The sequence below is a fragment of the Scyliorhinus canicula genome, chromosome 13 (assembly GCF_902713615.1).
Source record: "Scyliorhinus canicula chromosome 13, sScyCan1.1, whole genome shotgun sequence".
NCBI classification, from domain to species: Eukaryota; Metazoa; Chordata; class Chondrichthyes; order Carcharhiniformes; family Scyliorhinidae; genus Scyliorhinus; species Scyliorhinus canicula.
Window position 1 is genome coordinate 87238785 of NC_052158.1, and position 21150 is coordinate 87259934.

Consider the following 21150-nt stretch of genomic DNA (forward strand, 5'->3'; position numbering starts at 1 on the left):
CATCAGCAACAGGAATACATTAGGACTCAAGGCATTATTCGGCTTCTTACTGCGCCTTGATCTCCATTCAGTTTTAGCCTGGGCCTAGTCAAATGGTGGCACCCCAAGCCATTGATTATTCCGCCTACTCATTCTTTCAAATTTATTGCCTGTCGTACAATTCTGGTGCAGCAGAACAAAGACAAGATTGCTTCTAAGCGTGTTTGATGTTTGAGAACCGTGGTCGGCCTGCAGAGGTCTCGGCCATGATCATGTTTAAATGGAAACCACAAATGAAGCAGTCATTCAGAACTTCAGGGCAAATGAATGGACAGTAGCGTTTTATAAACTGTGGTTAGATTTGTAAAATGTGTGGCTGTCTCTCCATGGAAGTGAATTGAGTGTATTTGGTCTGCTAAGCATTTAAAAACTCAATAATGAGATTATTTAATTTAAGTGGTGCAATTATATCAGGAATTATGTACAACCCGAATGAATTGGAAATGGTTTAGTGTATTGCTATGCACAGGGATGTATATGTCAGAAGTAGATTGTGCTTCACGAACACTAAAGAGCAGATTTAGGGCTTCTGTATATCAGGTGTTGTGCCCTCTAAACCACAGTGTGTTTTTAACCGTATTCAATGGACAAATTACCATACAAGTTGCTTAATACAATAATCATTTATTACAAGCACACAAAGTTAATTTTAGTCAATCGCATGCACGTTAAATTATAAACTAATACACTAGAAAGGCCTTGGCCAGGATTGTCCGACCTGGCGGCGGGTCGGAGAATCCCCGGGAGGGGGGGCGATTCTCACGCTCCGCTGCCCCGACACCGGCTTCCCCTAACTCCGGCGCAGTTGTTTGGGCGCCGACGGGGTCGTCACCACGCTGGTCTGGGGCCGTTGACAGCGGCCCCCCCCCAGGCGATTCCCCAGGCCCCGATGAGCCGAGTGGCCGATGAGTTTGGCCGAGTCCCACCGGCGTGGATTACTCACCTCCCACACGGCGAGACCTGGAAGGTGAGTGTGCGGGGGCCCATCCTGGAGTAGGGTGGGGGGGATCCGACCCCGGGGGCGGCCCCCCACGGTGGCCTGGACCGTGATCGGGGCCTACCGATCGGCAGGCGGGCTGGAACCATGGGGGGCCTACTTTACTCCACGCCGGGCCCCTGTAGGGCTCCGCCATATTGCCCAGGGGCCCCCGCGCATACATGGAAATATGCCGGCCGTTCTGCGCATGGACAGACTGGAACGGGCCGTTCCGCGCCGGCTGGAGCTGCGGGGACCACCGGCGGCAAACTAGCCCCCTAAAAAGGGGAGAATTCCTCACTCTCGGGGGCCATTGATGCCTGAGTCGTTGGCACCGGTTTTCACGCCGGCATGCAGACATAGTCCCATTATTAGAGAATCCCACTTCTTAACTTAACTTCCAGGTGACTGGCAAGTACAGAGCAGATATGGTCTTAACTGAATCCTGTAGTCCTACAGTGCTGGATGTGTGTTGCTGGTCATCTATGTCCTCGGCTCTGGTCCCTCTGTGGATGGCGTGGATGGTCTTCTTGGCTGGTGAAGGGTTCGCCATTGTTGTTGGCTGTCGAAAGCTGCAGTCGAGAGAGCGAGTGGTGGGCTGTACAGCACCTTTTACCCCTTGGGAATTTCCGCGCATTTGGGCGTTCCCAGGTGAAGGTCCAATGGATTGATCAGGTCTCGATCACCCTGATCGATCTTCACCAATTGGGGGTGGACACCTTGATGGCTGGGCAGGTGCCGTTCAACCATAGCCATCAGTGTCCGAGGCACATAAACTTCCCAAATAAGGGAAGCACGCGCCACCGAGTCTGCAACTTATTGTCAGTTTCTACCTGGAGCCATTGTCCCGGGATGGCCTTTTAATGGCCTTTTTCCTATTTTAGTTTCTGCATAAGTCTGAGCTGCAGCTTTTGTATATTTGCAGGCTGCAGCCTGTCTGTGCTCTGGCTTTGGCCAAATTTCCCATCGATTCCCGCCGCCGGCCGTTTTAGGTGGCCACACAGGAGAACAGATACATAACAGCACAGAGAGCAGGAGAATGGGCTCTGCACCAAATTCCTACTTGACTGCAGTCACACATCTCTGCACTTGGTGACTTGAAGTACTTGTACATATTTACAAGCGTGAGGTGAAAAAAATATTTCACGGTGCACGAAATACAATTCTGTAGAAAAAAGCAAATTACTGAGGATGCTGGAATCTGAACCGAAAGAGAAAATGCTGGAAAATCTCAGCAGGTCTGGCAGCATCTGTAGGGAGAGAAAAGAGCTAACGTTTTGAATCCGATGACTCTTTGTCAAACTGGTTTGCTGTTTTTTCCTTGTGACATATTTGGAATGAGAATGATGAAAGGCCCTGGGCTGGATTCTCCAATCCCGCGGCAGAGTGTCCATACCGTTGTAAATGCTGTCGCTCCAGCTGCAGATACTGGAGCGAACGGTGCGCCACGGGATTTGAGCATGCGCAGTTGTGCCGGTGCGAACGAGGACATGCACAGTGACGCTGGTGCCAACACGCGCATGCGCAGTGGCCTCCTTCAATGTGCCAGCCCCGACGCAACATGGCGCATGGCTACAGGGGCTGGCGCGTAGGAAAGGAGGTCCCCAGCAACAGAGGCCAGCCTCCGGGCTGGAGAATCGGCGGGCCGGCCGCGTAGGCCGACCCCCGACCGGCGCCGGCATTGCGGAGGATCACGTGCCGGCGTTGGGGTGGCGTGGCCCGTTCATGGGGATTCTCCATCCCGGTTCAGGGCTGGGAGAATCCCGTCCGGTTACCCTGTGCCAACTTAAGGAACAGTATTGTTTGCAATTTTACAATGCTTAAAGTGTTTTTTTTACAATTGTATTCTTTCTAGTCGAGAGTCTGTTCCATACTTCTGAAATTTATATTGATAATTCTTCCAAACAAGTTTCAAAGGAACCCAAATATGTGAAAGCCAATTATGTAGCTGTGAATTTGAGGAGGAGCCTTTGTCTGACAACATACCGAAGTGGAAAAGCGCGCTCCGAAACTGAACTCCCCAATCTGTGGGAGAAAACAAAATACTGCTTTTGAGACAACACTGGCCTTATTACTGCACATAGCGATGTTAATTAACATAAATTGGTTTTACTCTTGACACCCAAATACTTTTTATGGAGGGTTCTTGATTTCTAAACGCCTGTATAAAACTGACATTGGAAATTTGGCAAACTGTTAACACTGAACGTTTGATCATCGCTTATGAGCCACACATCCTAATTGCTAATTATAATTTGACATGCTGAGGTTGGTGCAAATTTTATGACTACATTTCCCTTTAATTCAGCACTTGCTTGGCAACCATCTTGTTGACATTATTCCCTCCCCCCCCCAGGAGCTCTAATCACAGAAGTCAAATTGGCATTCAATTTGACATTCCAGTACTTGCCTTTTTTGGAAGGAGGATGTCTGTTTCATGCTTTGACTTTAAAAGCAAGTTAAACAGTCATGTATGCTTCTGTATTCCATCTACCTCATGTCTTCACTACCATCCTTAAATGTGTGCCCGCAAAATCAGCAGTCACTCATATGTTCTTTCAACTGGTCCTAAGAACATGTGATCAGTTTATGTACATACTCCACATGTATCTATATATCAATCCTTGCTTCTTTTGGTGTTTGTGCAGGTATGTGTTACTTATACGTTAGTCTTCTACATCTTCTACTTGCAGTCATAGTGAAAGGAGCAACATCATGGCATACTGCCACTCCTCAGTTGAGTCCCCATGACCACGTCTATGGTGAATGCCTTTTACTGCAGAGTCATAAAGATGTTAACTAAGATTAACACAGCTCCCGCCAAAACCCCACACCATCAAATACTGTTCCCCCCCCCCCCCCCCCCCCCTCCCCTCCCTGGGTCCAGCACTATGCTGGCGACCATTAAAGCCACCCTTTATTGAACAGCGCAACCCCTCTCAACTTTGAATCAAAACCTGAGTACAACGTCTGCCACACCCATCCCTTCCTTAGACTCATCAAATAAGCAAACAACCAGACGATCTCTGAATCTCTTTAAGGTCTGCCCTCCCAACCTAATAAGATCCTGCTGGGTCCAGACCCACCTCGAGTTCGGTCCCACCCAAAATGGCCACCACGTCTGTTCCCACCTACACCTAGTCACAAAGACACAAACTGCACTCCCCCTTCCCCCGGCCCTCTCTCCCCATTGACCACTACATCCAACCAACAACCTCCCAAATACACCCTCTCCTCCCCCCTCAAACCGTTTTAAAAATAAATTTAAAGTACCCAATTAATTTCTTTTCCAAATCAGAGGCAATTTAGCATGGCCGGTCCACCTATCCTGCACACCTTTTCGATTGTGGGGTGAGACCCACACAAACACGGGGATAATGTGGAAACTCCACACGGTTAGTGACCCAGGGCCGGGTGCGTACCTGGGTCCTCGGCGCCGTGCGACAGCACTGCTAACTACTTCTCCACCATGCCGCCCCTTCCCCCTCAAATCTAAATGCCCCAACCCCTTTCCTGGATACCTGCTGCAGCCCCTCCCCCACATGGCTTCTGTTTCCTAACATCCCTGCTAGCATAGCGACCCCCAATTGGAGAACCACATAAAAGACCCGACCAACATAATGTTGCGAGGGGCGGGGGGTCTGCAAACCACATTCACATGATTCAGTCCTGTCCAACACTGGAGAACTACTGGATTACTGGAAGGAGGTTTTTGGTGTAATCTCTAAAGTGGTGCACGCAAAACTGGACCCAGGCTCTCAGGAGGCCATATTCGGGGTGTCGGACCAGCCGGGGTTGGAAGCGGATGCGGAGGCAGATGTCATAGCCTTCGCCTCGTTGATTGCCCAAAGGCGGATCCTGTTGGGATGGAGAGCAGCCTCTCCATTCTGTGCCCTGGCGTGGCGGGGGGACCTGCTGGAATTTTTGACTCTTGAGAAGGTCAAGTTTGAACTGAGGGGGAAGGATGAAATGAAAATGAAAATTGCTTATTGTCACGAGTAGGCTTCAATGAAGTTACTGTGAAAAACCCCTAGTCGCCACATTCCGGCGCCTGTTCGGGGAGGCTGTTACAGGAATCGAACCGTGCTTGGTCTGCTTGGTCTGCTTTCAAAGCCAGCGATTTAGCCCAGTGGTAAACAGCCCCAGTGCTAAACAATTCTACAATTCATGGGCATTATTCATCATACACTTCTGAGAATTGGATTACATCGAACATTAGGGGGGAGACACTGTATGTGTTAATGGTGAATATGGTTGATTCCTGATTCCTTTTTGTTATTGTTTATGTTAACATGCGGGCTGCTGTTTGGGGGTCTGGTGGGAGGATGGGATCGTTATTGTTGATATGGGGATTGATCTTTTATTCGTTACTGCTTATTGTTTATTGTTGGTGGGTAAATTTGGGAGAAATTGTATGTGGTGTCTTTTATATATGGGTTGGTGTAATGCCCTCCTGTGGTCGTGTCACCTCTGTGTGTATCGTGAATGCCCATTGGTCGTGTCCTATCTAATTGATCTATCGGTTGAGTGTGTGTGTGTGATGCCTCTGGTGCTCCCTCTAGTGTCTAGCTAGTCTACATATATTTACATGAACCCCTTGTGTATTTACAGTGATGCACATCACCACATGCATTACTTCATTTCTTTAATGAGCTTTATTCAGACTAATTTGGGTAAATGCAAACCATATAGCTGGTTCAGGCAAATATTTCTGTTATGGAGTGAGGTTTGAGCAGAGTGAGAATAGGCTGCCAGAATTCTGTGCTTACTACCTGCGGAGGATGTCTACATCATTCTCCACCTCACCCCCACCGCCCATGAAACGTTTGAATACATTTCCCCGTATCATTTGCTCCTGGACTCCCCTGTGGGATTCACTTTCACTCTCCTGGAGGCTGTGCATCCTAGCTCACTGGTTTATGCCGGATTATATGAATTCTCTGCTCAGAAGGCAAGCAATGATTAATGGTGATGATGGTGTGATTCTAGAGTAGTAGATCTTGCTTGGATCCATCGACACTGATTTCTGTTTTACCAAGTTGACATCAGGCTCGATTTAACGGAAACAAAACAGTCCCCTGTAATGCGTTTAGCAGTGTGTTTCCCGGCACTGGCAGCACCGAGAACCACCCCGCTATTCAACGGGACACTGCTTCACAGCCCCATTCCCTGCACTATGAGCTCAGCTAGATCTCTAGACCTCAAAGGGAGTCTTCAAACCCCACTGTATCGCACCACATAAGGGCAGAATACCCATGGGCCTGATCCCCGCATGGTCAAGATGCCACCTGGGCACCTTGGCAATGCCAGCCTGGTGCCCTGGCAGGGCTCCTGCCAGCCTGCTAGTGCCACCTGAGCAACCTGGCACTGCCAGCCTGGCACCTGGGTACCACTGCCAAGGTGCCCAGGTGGCACTGCGAGGGTGTCAGACTGGCATTGTCAGTGCCCGGGTGGCATCAGGGGTGCTAGCGTATCAAGCTGCCTAGAGCCCGACCACCCAGGGACCCCCAATTGTCTGGGAGACCACTCCAAGTGCCAATACGTCTGGTCCACATTTGTGGAAACCAGTGCTGAACGGCACCCACTTGGGGCCTCCGAGGCAAGACCATTCGATCCTGGGCATTGGGTAGATCTGGCGCAGACATATTCAAGTGAGACGAACTACTCACTTGAATAATCAAATCTTGATTCTGACCTTAATGGGCGGGATCCAGATCACGGTGCCTCGCAAAGTTTCGCAAGACGTGATGAGGCCAGTAAATTTTGCGAGAGCCCTGAGTCTGGCATGACGAAACCAATAGATAGCACCCTTTATTTACTGACTTACATTGGGGAATGGGTTCTTTCTTATGACAACTTATATCTGATTAAAATTCTCTGTATTAATGGATGATTTACTTGTGTATTCTTAGGCCATGCACCACCAGACTATAAATTGCTGTCGGTACACGTTATGATTCGCCATGGCGACCGATATCCCCTCTATGCCATTCCGAAAACAAAGCCACCACCCATTGACTGTACACTGGTTCCCAATAGGTAAGTTCATTATTACATCGTGATGATGAAGTGATGTTGGTGATTGAAAGAAATGCAATCGGATTAAAATAGAGGGGTCTCCCCTCAGAGTACAGTGCTGAGATCATTATTCAGAAGGTTTAGAAAATATGTAAGATATAGATATAGTATTAAACTGTCATTAATGGGAACTTTCCAAAAAGGCTTGATTTTGAATAGCAAATGGAAATGCTTACAACTTGGAAGACCCTTGGTAAATTTGGCAACTTGATTTATTACATGACAGCAGCAGACATGTTCTCTCTCAAAGATACGGCCTGCAATGTCAGGCATTGACCATTTTTCCTGTGGGTAGTGAATTGCAGATACTAAAACCCTGAGGAAGAGGCAATGTGGAGAACAACATATTTCGGAAAAGGAGGTGAAACAGCCAGAAGTCAGGATTAATTTGGAACCAAAGGTGTAATATATCACTGAAGTCCAAAGAGAATTCCGGGAATTAGAAGTGTGACTATTAGCAGGATATCAAGGGTAGACATTTGCATAACAAAAGCCCCAGTGTTCCAGCGTAATCAATGTAGAAATAAGCAAGTAAATGCATGGTGGTGGGGGAAGGAAGAGTTCATATTTGTGGGAAATTGGCCTGGAAAGGCACATAATCTTCAGGGCAGAGACCAATGCCCTTGTAGAGAATAATTGGTGGTGTGGGAAAGGCAAGTGAAAAAAGACGAGGAAATAGAAAATGTGTCCCGATATCCTTGCGTCCTCCTGCGATAATTCGGTCGGTGGGCGCTTGAGTTGGAAGCACACCCGCCCACAATAAAGAAGCCAATTTAATTAATTAAACACCTATTGACTGAGATTTTACTTTGCCTATCTGCCTTCATGGTTGGCAGGGCAGCCTTTACGTTTAAGGTCCTACCTCAATCCAGGGCTGGTTGAAAGGTTAGGACTCAAATAAAATGAACAAATACATCTGGGGACTGAGGTCTGAGTACTATTGTGCTGCCCAGGCATTTGCGGCATAGTTTCAGCAACAAGGTTTATTTTTCAAGGGTCAGCAGCTCCCTGGGACAGCTCCGCAGTGGCTGTCCCCCAGAGGGAACACATTGGAGACGCCAGCCTGCTTCAGCACCTTCCCTCTTCCCGCCCTGCCAGGCAGCACCTTTCACAGAGCGGGTTTAATGATGGATGGCTGTTAATTGGCCAGCTAGCGTGAAATTGCACTCCTGGGCCAACCATAGCCGGGAACGTGTTTTGTGTGCACTCTGGGTCTGCCAAGTGTGCATGCCTGACGGGTAGAAAATTTCAGCCTCAAGTTAAAAGATAAAAGGAGTTTAAGGATAATGGTGCAATTATTTGTACATAATACCAGAAAGCAATGGAACTCAGACAGGAGGTAATTTGGAGGCAGTTTTAAGAGATGTATAAAAACAACAGTACAGTTCAATGATTTAAACTACCCCACGTTAGACTGGCAAACATGTTTAAGAGTGCTCCAAAAACTGTTTCCGTGATCATAATATTTTTAGCTCAACAGTGAAAGCAACATTAGCTGATTTAGTTCTGGCAAATGAAGTGGAACAAATAATTAACCTCCAAGTATGAGAACTATTGAGAAATTAAGAACCTCAATCTGGCTGTTCTGATTTAAAAAATATTCGTATAGTATTACCATCCCGCACCCCAACAGCGGCCAGGATACTGGACAGAAACCCCAATAATTTTTTAAGACTGTGAGGAAAGGATACCTCACTCCAAAAGTGATTTCACAAAGAAATAGGGATATGGTATATTAAATCAAACTTTATTAGTAACACAGTATTGAAATATCTTTAACATCACACCGGAAAATACCCCTTAAACAATACTAATCAATACAGTAACCTTTAACTGCTATCTCTATTCCCACTCAAACAACAACAAAAAATCTCCTCCCTCAACCCACTGTTAAAATACAGTTAGCACTCAGGAATATCTGCTTGACAGAGATGTCTGGATACTCTACTTTGAGAAAGAGAGATCTTGTGCCACTCCTTTAAAGAAAAGACCTGAATCCTGTCAAAACCATACAGAAACTCGGGCTGTATTTCTTCAGAGCTGCTCCAGCTTCATTCAGCTCGTCTGCGAAACCCACACTTCTGAACTGCTTGGAAAGAAACTGCTAATCTAGCTTCAGGCACATCTTTTCACTGAACTGTGATGCTTGACCTCTGCTCACATCTCCAGCCAACACTCAACTAACACTGCTTTTCCACAAAAATGCCTGATACAATGGCTCTTCCCAGTAATTATATCACCTTACCAAGCTGAAATCTAAGTAACTCTACAGGGAACCCCCTTAATCCAAACAACATTCCATTAGTCCAAGTTTTTATGATGCTTTAATTGCACCTCTGGCAGCGAAAACCTTTCAACCCAGAATTCTTTAAAATACTACTAACCCAAGCTTTTAACCATTACTGCACCAAATGCTTATAATATATCTGCTTCCTCCATTCATGACAACAGGTAACAGTAATAAATAAAACCATCAAGAGGGAGATAAGAAAGAGGAGGCGAACTGGACATAAGAAGTAATGGTTAAAACATAACATAAAAGAAAATAATCTTACTGTTTTAGAAGCATAATAAAAACAAAAAACTAGCACAGAATGGTTACAGCACGGAAGGAGGCCATTAAGCCCATCATGTCTGTGCCAGCCCTCCATTGGAGCAATTTACCTAGTGCCTCTTCCTACAGCCTGCACATTTTTCCTTTTAAGGTAACAATTAAATTCCCTCTTGAATGCCTCAATTGCACCACACACTGAGGCAGTACATTCCAGATCCTAACCACTCACTGTGTGAAAATGTTTTCCCTCCTGTCGCTATTGTTTCTTTTGCCAATTACCTTAAATCTGTGCCCCTTTATCTTGATTATTTCTGTGCCCTCGGTTCTCAATTCTTCCACCAATTAGAACAGGATGTCCCTATGTACTCTGTTCAGACCCTCATTATTTTGAATACCTCTATCAAATCTCCTCTCATCTCCTCTCAACCTTCTATCTCTAAGGAAATCAGTCCCAACATCTCCAATATGTCCAAATGTCAGGGCTGTTTAGCACAGGGCTAAATAGCTGGCTTTGAAAGCAGACCAAGCAGGCCAGCAGCATGGTTCGATTCCGTAACAGCCTCCCTGAACAGGCGCCGGAATGTGGCGACTAGGGGCTTTTCACAGTAACTTAATTGAAGCCTACTCGTGTCAATAAGCAATTTTCTTTTCCAAGCAGGCCAGCAGCACGGTTCGATTCCCGTACCAGCCTCCCGGGACAGGCGCCGAAATGTGGCGACTAGGGGCTTTTCACAGTAACTTCATTGAAGCCTACTCGTGACAATAAGCGATTTTCATTTCATTTTATTCAATAGCTGAAGTTCCTCATCCCTCGGACTATTCTTGTGAATCTTTTCTGCACTCGCTCTCTATCTTTCCTAAACTGTGGCAGCCAGAACTGGATGCAGTACTGCAACTGAGCCATAACTAGTGTTCTATACAAGTTTAATATAATTTCCTTACTTTTATATTAATAAAATATTAATATTGTCCCTATTAATAAAGCATAGTATGTTGTAAGCTTTCTTAAACATGCTCTCAACCTGCTCTGACACCTTCAACGATTTATACACACATAGACATATGTAAATATATATGTGGATATATGCTCACACAACAATTAATTCCTAGCTCTTTACAAAATATAATACAACTTCCTTCTATCTTTAAAAAGTACATCATGCCTCTAAATAAATGTGACTGTTTCAATCATTAATTTTTTTCTAAACTAAAAATCGACTTTTATAAGTAAACTGAACATCTTATAACTTGTTTTCTTTTCTAAAAGTACTATTCACAGTATCACTAAGGTGGGAGAATGTAATACCTCTCCATCCTATAGATTTTTCATTCATTACGCTCAGCGATGATTTGACACTGCAGAGGCAATGTTGTGTGTGTCATTCCTGGTGAAGTAGGCGTTGTGCTTGATTTCATAAGTATTGTGTCACTTTCTGGTGACTTTTTGATGTTTCACCACTTGTTACTGATGTCGTTGACATTGCCTCGGATAGTCAGTGATGTTGCTGGTGTTGTCAACAATCCTTTCCGCTTTTCCAAGTCGGGTGCAGGTTGAGTATGGACTGTTCCTTCTCTTTTGCTTCCTGTTTCTGTCTCAGTGATGGATGAGCTTGGAGTCTCAGCTTTACGAACAACTTAGTCTGGGCTCCCAGTTTTGCAGACTGGATCCGATACATAGACAATTTGTCTTTTCAACGACTCAGGCATGCTTGTTGAGGAGCTGACTCCCTTTTCGCTGTGCATCAGTGAATTGTTGTCTTCCTTCTGGACATTCGAGGGGATATCTTACTTGGCAGAGTTGTCTTGCACTTTCTTCCATTCAACAATTTTGCAGGCGATTTCATGTGTGCTTTGAGAGATGTAGATTGGAGTGACAATAAGGCAAGGTATTTTTTTTAAAATATTTTTATTCTCCTTTTTCACATTTTCTCACAACTTTACACCCACCATCAATAAACAGTATTCAGTAACAAATATAATGTCAAGCCCCATATGAATAACAATCTCATCCTCCCACCAAACCTCAAACATTAGCCCACATGTTAACATAAACAAATGACAAAAAGGAATCAGGAATCACCCATGGTCACCATTAACACACACAGTCCCCATCCCCCCAACCTTCCCAACCACTCCCCAAACTAATGTTCGATGTTATCCAGTTCTTGAAAGTGCATAATGAATAATGCCCATGAATTGTAGAACCCCTCCATCCTTCCCCTCAGTTCAGACTTAACCTTCTCAAGAGTCAAGAATTCCAGCAGGCCAGGGCACAGGGTGGAGAGGCTGCTCTCCATCCCATCAGGATCCGCCTTCGGCCGATCAACGAGGCGAAGACTACAACATCTGCCTCCGCACCTGTTTCCAACCCCGGCTGGTCCAACAGCCCAAATATGGCCTCCCGGGGGCCCGGGTCCAGTTTCATGTGCACCACTTTAGAGTTTACCCTAAAAACCTCCTTCCCGTAATCCTCCAGCTTCAGACAGGACCAAAACATATGAGTGTGATTTGTGGGAGGCTCCCCCGCAACGTTCACACACATTTTCTACCCCTTCAAAGAATCGGCTCATCCTCGCCCTTGTGAGGTGTGCTCTATAAACAACATAGGCAGCACGGTAGCATGGTGGTTAGCATAAATGCTTCACAGCTCCAGGGTCCCAGGTTCGGTCCCCGGCTGGGTCACTGTCTGTGCGGAGTCTGCACGTTCTCCCCGTGAGTGCGTGGGTTTCCTCCGGGTACTCCGGTTTCCTCCCACAGTCCAAAGATGTGCGGGTTAGGTGGATTGGCCATGCTAAATTGCCCGTAGTGTCCTAAAAAGTAAGGTGGGGGGGGGGGTAGGTTACGGGTATAGGGTGGATACGTGGGTTTGAGTCGGGTGATCATTGCTCGGCACAACATCGAGGGCCGAAGGGCCTGTTCTGTGCTGTAATGTTCTATGTCTAACCTTCAGCTGTATCAGCCCCAACCTCACGCATGAGGTGGAGGCGTTCAATCTCCGGAGCACCTCACACAAGAACCCCTTCTCCATACCCTCTCCCAACTCTTCCTCCCACTTTGCTTTGATCCCTTCCAGTGGGACAATAAGGCAAGGTTGTGCTTCCCTTTGTCCCTTGACATTTTGTGAGGATTCACTTGACTATCTGGATATATCTTTCTACAAACCCCTGTTTCCTTGGTAAAATGGTGATCAGGTGATGACATTGACCCCATATTGTTCAGCCGATGTTTTAAATTCTCTGGCGGTTAATTTGGTTCCATTGTCACTTCCTGGACCCACGGTATCGTAGTGGTTAGCACTGTTGTTTCACAGCTCCAGGGTCCCAGGTTCGATTCCCAGCTTGGGTCGCTGTCTGTGAAGGTTTCCATCGGGTCCTCTGGTTTCCTCCCACTGTCCAAAGACATGCAGGTTATGTGGATTGGCCATGCTCAATGGTTCAAAAAAGCAAAGGTGGGGTTACTGGATTATGGGGATAGGGTGGACGTGTGGGCGTAGTGCTCTTTCCAAGGGCAGGCTTGATGGGCCGAATGGTGTCTTTCTGCGCTGTAAATTCTATGATCCTTTCTTTCAAGAATCCCTTATTCTTCAAACAGAACTCATACTACTTAGCTAATTGTTGTTACATTCGGACCTTTCTCCTTTCAGATAAAAGGGAACTTTGTACATTAGCCTGCAACGATAAGACCATTCTTGATTTTCTGTGAGTACATTGGCTCTCACAGCATGCCAAGGTTTGGATGGCCCTTCAGCTGTTACAATCTCCTCATTTTGCTGTATGATTCTGTACTTCGAGCATACATTGCCTGTAGACTCAACTCTTTTAATGTCTTTGTAGATGCCTATCCAGTAGACAGTTGAGCTGGTTATGAGCTTGCACTACTCCATTCCCATGGAGTCTTCATATATCTTTTGAAGAAGTTCGACTGGCAATATTTTGCTTGTGATTATCCTGGATCTGGCAGGCAAAACATAATTTTCTAATAAGGTGGCTGCATTTGCTTCATCTTATCAGGCCACCCCTGGTTCACTTTTTAAAAATTATTTATTCATGAATGTGGGCATCGCTGTCTAGGCCAGCATTTATTGCCCGTTCCTAATTGCCCTTGAAAAGATATTGGTGAGCTGCCTTCTTGAACCGCTGCAGGCTACAGAGTGTAGGCACATCCACAGTGCTGTTCGGGAGGGAGTTCCAGAACTTTGACTCAAAACTTACTAAGAGAGCATCTGACATGTTTTGCCTTTGTTGATATCATCTCTAATTTGAATCCGTTTTCAGTGGCATATTCACGCTCAGTGATGGAAATTTATATCTGGATCAAGCTGCAGCTCTTTGCCACTACTGAACTCCAGGAAAGCAAGACCATTTGTTTCAGTGATAAGAACATAAGAACTAGGAGCAGGAGTAGGCCATCTGGCCCCTCGAACCTGCTCCACCATTCAAGGAGATCATGGGTTATCTTTTGTGGACTCAGCTCCACTTTCCGGCCCGAACACCATAACCCTTAATCCCTTTTTTCTTCAAAAAACTATCTATCTTTACCTTAAAAACATTTAATGAAGGAGCCTCAACTGCTTCACTGGGCAAGGAATTCCATAGATTCACAACCCTTTGGGTGAAGAAGTTCCTCCTAAACTCAGTCTTAAATCTACTTCCCCTTATTTTGAGGCTATGCCCCCTAGTTCTGCTTTCACCCGCCAGTGGAAACAACCTGCCCGCATCTATCCTATCTATTCCCTCCATAATTTTATATGTTTCTATAAGATCCCCCCTCATCTTCCTAAATTCCAACGAGTACAGTCCCAGTCTACTCAACCTTTCCTCGTAATCCAACCCCTTCAGCTCTGGGATTAACCTAGTGAATCTCCGCTGCACACCCTCCAGTGCCAGTACGTCCTTTCTCAAGTAAGGAGACCAAAATTGAACAGGTGTGGCCTCACTAACACCTTATACAATTGCAGCATAACCTCCCTAGTCTTAAACTCCATCCCTCTAGCAATGAAGGACAAAATTCCATTTGCCTTCTTAATCACCTGTTGCACCTGTCAACCAACTTTCTGTGACTCATGCACTAGCACACCCAGGTCTCTCTGCACAGCAGCATGCTTTAATATTTTATCGTTTAAATAATAATCTCGTTTGCTGTTATTCCTACCAAAATGGATAACCTCACATTTGTCAACATTGTATTCCATCTGCCAGACCCTAGCCCATTCACTTAACCTATCCAAATCCCTCTGCAGACTTCCAGTATCCTCTGCACTTTTCGTTTTACCACTCATCTTAGTGTCATCTGCAAACTTGGACACCTTGCCCTTGGTCCCCAACTCCAAATCATCTATGTAAATTGTGAACAATTGTGGGCCCAACACGGATCCCTGAGGGACACCACTAGCTACTGATTGCCAACCAGAGAAACCCATTAATCCCCACTCTTTGCTTTCTATTAATTAACCAATCCTCTATCCATGCTACTACTTTATCCTTAATGCCATGCATCTTTATCTTATGCAGCAACCTTTTGTGTGGCACCTTGTCAAAGGCTTTCTGGAAATCCAGATATACCACATCCATTGGCTCCCCGTTATCTACTGCACTGGTAATGTCCTCAAAAAATTCCACTAAATTAGTTAGGCATGACTTGCCCTTTATGAACCCATGCTGTGTCTGCCCAATGGAACAATTTCTATCCAGATGCCTCGCTATTTCTTCCTTGATGATAGATTCCAGCATCTTCCCTACTACCGAAGTTAAGCTCTCTGGTCTATAATTTCCCGCTCTCTGCCTACCTCCTTTTTTAAACAGTGGTGTCACATTTGCTAATTTCCAATCTACCGGGACCACCCAAGGGTCTAGTGAATTTTGGTAAATCATCACTAGTGCATCTGCAATTTCCCTAGCCATCTCTTTTAGCACTCTGGGGTACATTCCATCAGGGCCAGGAGACTTGTCTACCTTTAGCCCCATTAGCTTGCCCATCACTACCTCCTTAGTGATAACAATCCTCTCAAGGTCCTCACCTGTCATAGCCTCATTTCTATCAGTCACTGGCATGTTATTTGTGTCTTCCACTGTATGTAGAACATAAGGTTAACACATTCCTTTGTGCGTCTCTCTGATTTGCCGAATCTCATTTTTGTCCCTTATGCCATGGCATAATGTTATTCAGTGTCAGAGCATCTTTCCTTGGGTAACCCTTTTCTTTCAAACTTTCTCAAAAGATCTGGTATAATCTGAGTGGTGATGTAACACTGCGCTTCAATATTAAGCTTCAGCTTCGGAGTTATGATTGTGGGCTTGTTTCTCACCCTCTTTCTGATCTGAATGGTTGTGTGAATTTCCTTTCTCTAGGATCTGTCATATCCAGGAATTTCATGTTGTTGTATGGTTGCTATGCCTACTGTGTTCATCATCTTCCAGGGTAGGGATGTCTTGTTTGTTTCTCGCTGCCCACTCATCATGTTGCTCTGTGTCTGGTAACTCCTTTATCATCTTCTTTCCTTGTTCTGCATATCTTTTCCCAGCGATTTCTTTCCCCCAAGCTCTGCATCTTGATCCGTATGCGGGCCATTTCTTTCTGTCTGTGAACTCCCATCATCAACATCTCTGACACATCTTTCTCTCTGTCTGGTGTTCATTGCTTTGTTGTTGTTTCACTGCATCAATCCTTTTGCCTGGAATTCATATCGATAGATTCGATGGTTGGATTTTGGCTAAAGTTATCTGCTGAATTGTTATTTAAATGCGAATGCCACAGCAACTTCAGTCAAGGGCAGATATGTGAGCAAATGTGGAAATTTAAAAGTTGCAGTTAGAGATGTGCCTCTTTGCCATGAACTTCATAAAATTACATCTCAGTCCCTGGCCCCACATTGAAATTCATCAAACGGTGTGAAGTTCCTGTACTTTCACTGTTAGATATGATCTAACAGAAAGTAAAGTCATTTCAAGCCTAGGTACTAATTTAACACTGTGATAAATGTTACTTACTGCCAGTCAACAATTCTGGCACTGAAAATTATCTCTTACAAATGTAGAGTCTTATTCTTTCAGATTTTAATTGGCACAGGAGATTTTTTTCAAAGTAAAATTATTTTTTATCTTTTTTTTTCTCTCTTAACCAGATTTTCTTCTCCTCTCTTTATTCCTTTTTTTTGTACCTGATATTTGGCATTGAATGCACTCATTCTGATTGTTGGGTTCTGGGGGTGAGACCCATTCAGACACGGGGCGAATGTGCAAACTCCACATGGACAGCCCGGTTCAAAGCAACATTAACAGATTTATTAAATTGGTCTTCACTGTACAAAGCCAAAAAGCTCATGAAGTAGGTGTGACGTCACACATGTCACTCGACTCGGTTCTGAAACATTGCACACGACTACAATAACCCACATTTTTAACATCCATCCCACTTTACTTCTAAGGCCCAACACAACTAACAACTAGTGATTTGAAATCGTCATTTGCACATATACACAAGTCCAGGCATAAAATTATTATATTGTAATAACACAGTAAATAAAATAGACATAGATAGGTGGGCATCTATTTTGTTTTAATTCATTTTTGCCAGGATGTGGGCTTCACTGTCTAGGGCAGAAATTGTTTCCCATCCCTAATTGCCCTTGAGAAGGTGGTGGTGAGCTGCTGCCTTGAACCGCTACAGTCCGTGTGGTTAGGTACACCTACTATGCTATGAGGGAGAGAGTTCCAGGATTTTGACCCAGTGAAAGCGAAGGAACAGCGATATATTTCCAAGACAGAATGGTGAGTGACTGGGAGGGGAACCTCCAGGTGGTGGTGTATTTGCTTCCCTTGTCCTTCTAGATTACAGTGGTCATGGTTTCACGGCAGCCTCCGCGCCCCCTCCCGGGACCCGATTCACCCCCCCCCGGTCGGGGCTAGCATCGCGGCCCCGTGAAGAACGGCATTGCGGACTTAGCGAACGTTCGCTAAGCCCGGCTGCCAAGACTCATGGCGGCTGACGCGCACGATGACGTCAGCCGCGCATGCGCGAATTGGACAGGTCCAACCCGCGCATGCGCGGATGACGTCATCGCGCATATGCGTCAAACCCGCGCATGCGCGGTCCGTCATGCCCCTCAGCCGCCCCGCGGACTGATCCTGCGGGGTGGCGAAGGGACAAAGAGTGCGCGGGTATCGGACCCGCTGCCCGCGATCGGTGGGCACCGATCACGGGCCCATGCCACCCTTGGCACGGCCGTGGTGCGGCCGTGCCAATCGGTGCCATGGTTGTGCAGAACGGCACTTTGCGGCCGTTTTCACGAATGGTGAGAGCAGGTGTGTTTACATTCGTGAAAACGGCCGGAAAGGCCTGGGAACTCGGCCCATCGGATAGGGGAGAATCGCTGTTCGCCGTAAAAAAACGGCGAGCAGCGATTCGTGTCGTGGGGCGGCCGTGGGGGGGGAAAATAGCGGGAGGTCGGGGAAAATGTCGGGAAGGCCCTCCCGCTATTCTCCGACCCGTCGTGCGGGGCGGAGAATCGCGCCCTATATGTGACACCACCGCTCCAACACCATATGGTGAAGCATCACAGGCAAGATGTAATGGTAACTTCGGATTGAAATGAACCAACATTTTCTGACTTCTTCAGTGCTTCTTTTGCTGATTGATTTGCTTTTTCACATTCTTGTGTGTATTGCCATTCCTGCTTTTCTCACAAGAAGGTATGTAACAGTTTCAATAGGATTGCCAGATTCTGGACAGATTTTGTTGATTAACCCTAGGAATGACCTATGTTGAGTGATATTCATTGGTCGTGCAGCCTCCATAATAGTGTCCATTTTTTTTTAGCTGCTTTGTGTCGACTGTTACTGTCAGTTACATGTTCTAAATATTATATGGATGTTTGAAAGGTACAATAGGGGTTGCCCAGCCACTAGTAGTGACAGGTTTTCGGTTGGGTATTTTGCTTAATCTTCATGGTCACTTGTATCCCGTTCATGGACCGAGGGCAGCACGATAGCACAGTGGTTCGCACTGTTGCTTCACAGCTCCAGGCTGCCAGATTTGATTCCTGCTTGGGTCACTGTCTGTACGGAGTCTGCACGTTCTCCCCATGTCCGCATGGATTTCCTCCGGGTGCTCCGGTTTCCTCCCACAGTCTAAAGGTGTGCAGGTTAGGTGGATTGGCCAAGCTAAATTGCCCTTAGTGTCCAAAAAAGGTTAGATGGGGTTACTGGTTTATGGGGAAAAGGTGGAGGTGTGGGCTTGGGTAGGGTGCTCCAGAGGCCGGTGCAGACTCAAAGGGCCGAATGGCCTCCTACTGCACTGTAAATTCTATGATTCTATGAGTGTGAGTTCAGAAACACTGCTGCATTTTTCCATAATGGCCTGTAAGTCCAATTTTGAGCTAAGCTGCTTACAGTGCTCCAGTTCAGTTGAATCCTTTCCAGTCAAGAGCGGCCAAAGAACACTGAAAAATGACCTTGGACCACGTGGAGTGGTAGTTCTGCAGTTTCCCCACTTAGCTCAACCTTGACTGTGATGTAACCTCACAGAGGTACAACATCCTCATTATAGGTCCACAAGATCGTGTCTGCTGGCTTCAAATGCAGGTGATTAAGTTTCTGTTTGTAGATGGTCTCAGAAATTAGAGAAATGGCAGCCCCCGCATCAACCAGCATCTTGATAGGTTACCCATTCAATATTGGGACTACCCAAATATGGGGCGGGATTCTCCCCTACCCGGCGGGGCGGGGAGTCCCAGCGTAGCGGAGTGGCGCCAACCACCCAGCGTCGGGCCTCCCCTAAGGTGCAGAATTCTCCGCACCTTTGGGGGTTAGGCCCACGCCAGAGCGGTTGGCACCACTCCGACTGGCGCCAAAACCGGCACCAACGGCCTTTGACGCCCTGCGCCGGGGCTGGCCGAAAGGCCTTCGCCGGTTCGCGCATGCGTGCTGGGGGATTCTCTTCCGCCTCCGCCATGGTGTAGGCCGTGGCGACGGCGGAAGAGAAAGAGTGCCCCCATGGCACTGGCCCGCCCGCCGATCGGTGGGCCCCGATCGCGGGCCTGGCCACCGTGGGGGCACCCCCGGGGTCCGATCGCCCCAGGACCCCGGGGGCCCGCTCGCGCCGCCGATCCCGCCGCAACCGGAGGTGGTTCAAACCTCGGCGGCGGGAGAGGCCTCCCAGCGGCGGGACTTTGGCCCATCGCGGGCCGGAGAATCGCCGCAGGGGGCTCGCCGCTCGACGTGGCGCGATTCCCGCCCCCGCCAATTCCCGTGTGGCGGAGAATTTCTGCCACGGCGGGGGCGGGATTTTCGGCGGCCCTGGGCGATTCTCCGACCCTGCGGGGGGTCGGAGAATTTCAGCCATGGTGTGAACTACCCTGGACTTAGATTATGTTCAGCTTCAATTCTTCATCCGAATGAAGTGCTTTAGCTTCACTTTGACTGTTGCTTTTTTATTGCACATTGTGAATTTTCCAGTTGAATTTGTTTTGTTTCTTCTTTTGAATCAGTGTCTTCATTTGAGCATTCTTCGCTGGTGATGTTATTTTACTTCAGCTAAGGTCTGTAGCCAGTTCTGCTACAATTTATATTTTGGCTTGACCCTGGATCCCACCACCCTCGACACCGTCCTTGCTACCCCCTTCCAAAACTTCCCCAGCGCTGGGCATGCCCAAAACATATGGGCGTGGTTCGCTGGGCTCCCCAAGCACCTAGCACACCTGTCTTCACCCCCGAAAAACCTACTCATCCTCGTCCCAGTCATGTGGGCCCTATGCAGCACCTTGAACTGTATGAGGCTAAGCCTCGCACAGGAAGAGGAGGAATTCACCCTTTCCAGGGCATCCGCCCACGTCCCCTCCTCAATCTCCTCACCCAGCTCCTCTTCCCATTTACCCTTCAGCTCCTCCACCGAGGCCTCGTCTACCTCCTGCATTACGCGGTATACGTCCGAAATCCTCCCTCCTCCAACCCACACCCCCGAGAGCACCCTGTCCCGTACCCCCCGTGGGGGCAACAGAGGGAACCCCTCCACCTGCTGCCTGGCAAATGCCCTAACCTGCATGTACCTAAACATGTTCCCCGGGGGGAACCCAAACTTCCCCTCTAACTCACCCAGGCTCGCAAACCTCCCATCCACAAACAGGTCCCTCAACCTCCTAATACCTACTCTGTGCCAGCCCAGAAATCCACCATCGATTCTCCCTGGAACAAATCGGTGGTTCCCCCGTATCTGGGATTCCATCGAGCCCCCCACCTCCCCCCATGCCATCTCCATTGCCCCCAAATTTTGAGGGTAGCCGCCATCACCGGGCTCGTGGTATACCTCGTTGGAGGGAGCGGCAACGGCGCTGTTACCAGCGCCTCCCGGCTCGTGTCCACACAGGACGCCATCTCCATCCTCTTCCATGCTGCCCCTTCCCCGTCCATTACCCACTTACGCACCATCACTGCATTGGCAGACCAATAGTACCCACAGAGGTTGGGCAGCGCCAGCCCCCACCTATCCCTGCCCCGCTCCAAGAACGCCC

The 21150-nt window shown here is 47.3% G+C and overlaps 1 protein-coding gene across 5 annotated transcripts in view; it reads left to right on the forward strand.

The window, feature by feature from the left end:
• pxylp1 (2-phosphoxylose phosphatase 1) overlaps positions 1-21150 on the forward strand; it is a 215828-nt gene that overhangs the window by 166537 nt on the left and 28141 nt on the right. For all 5 annotated transcript variants that reach the window (XM_038815885.1, XM_038815887.1, XM_038815886.1 and 2 more), the window contains one exon: positions 6928-7054. In XM_038815885.1, coding sequence (XP_038671813.1) covers positions 6928-7054 — 127 coding nt within the window. The remainder of the gene's footprint in view (positions 1-6927; positions 7055-21150) is intronic.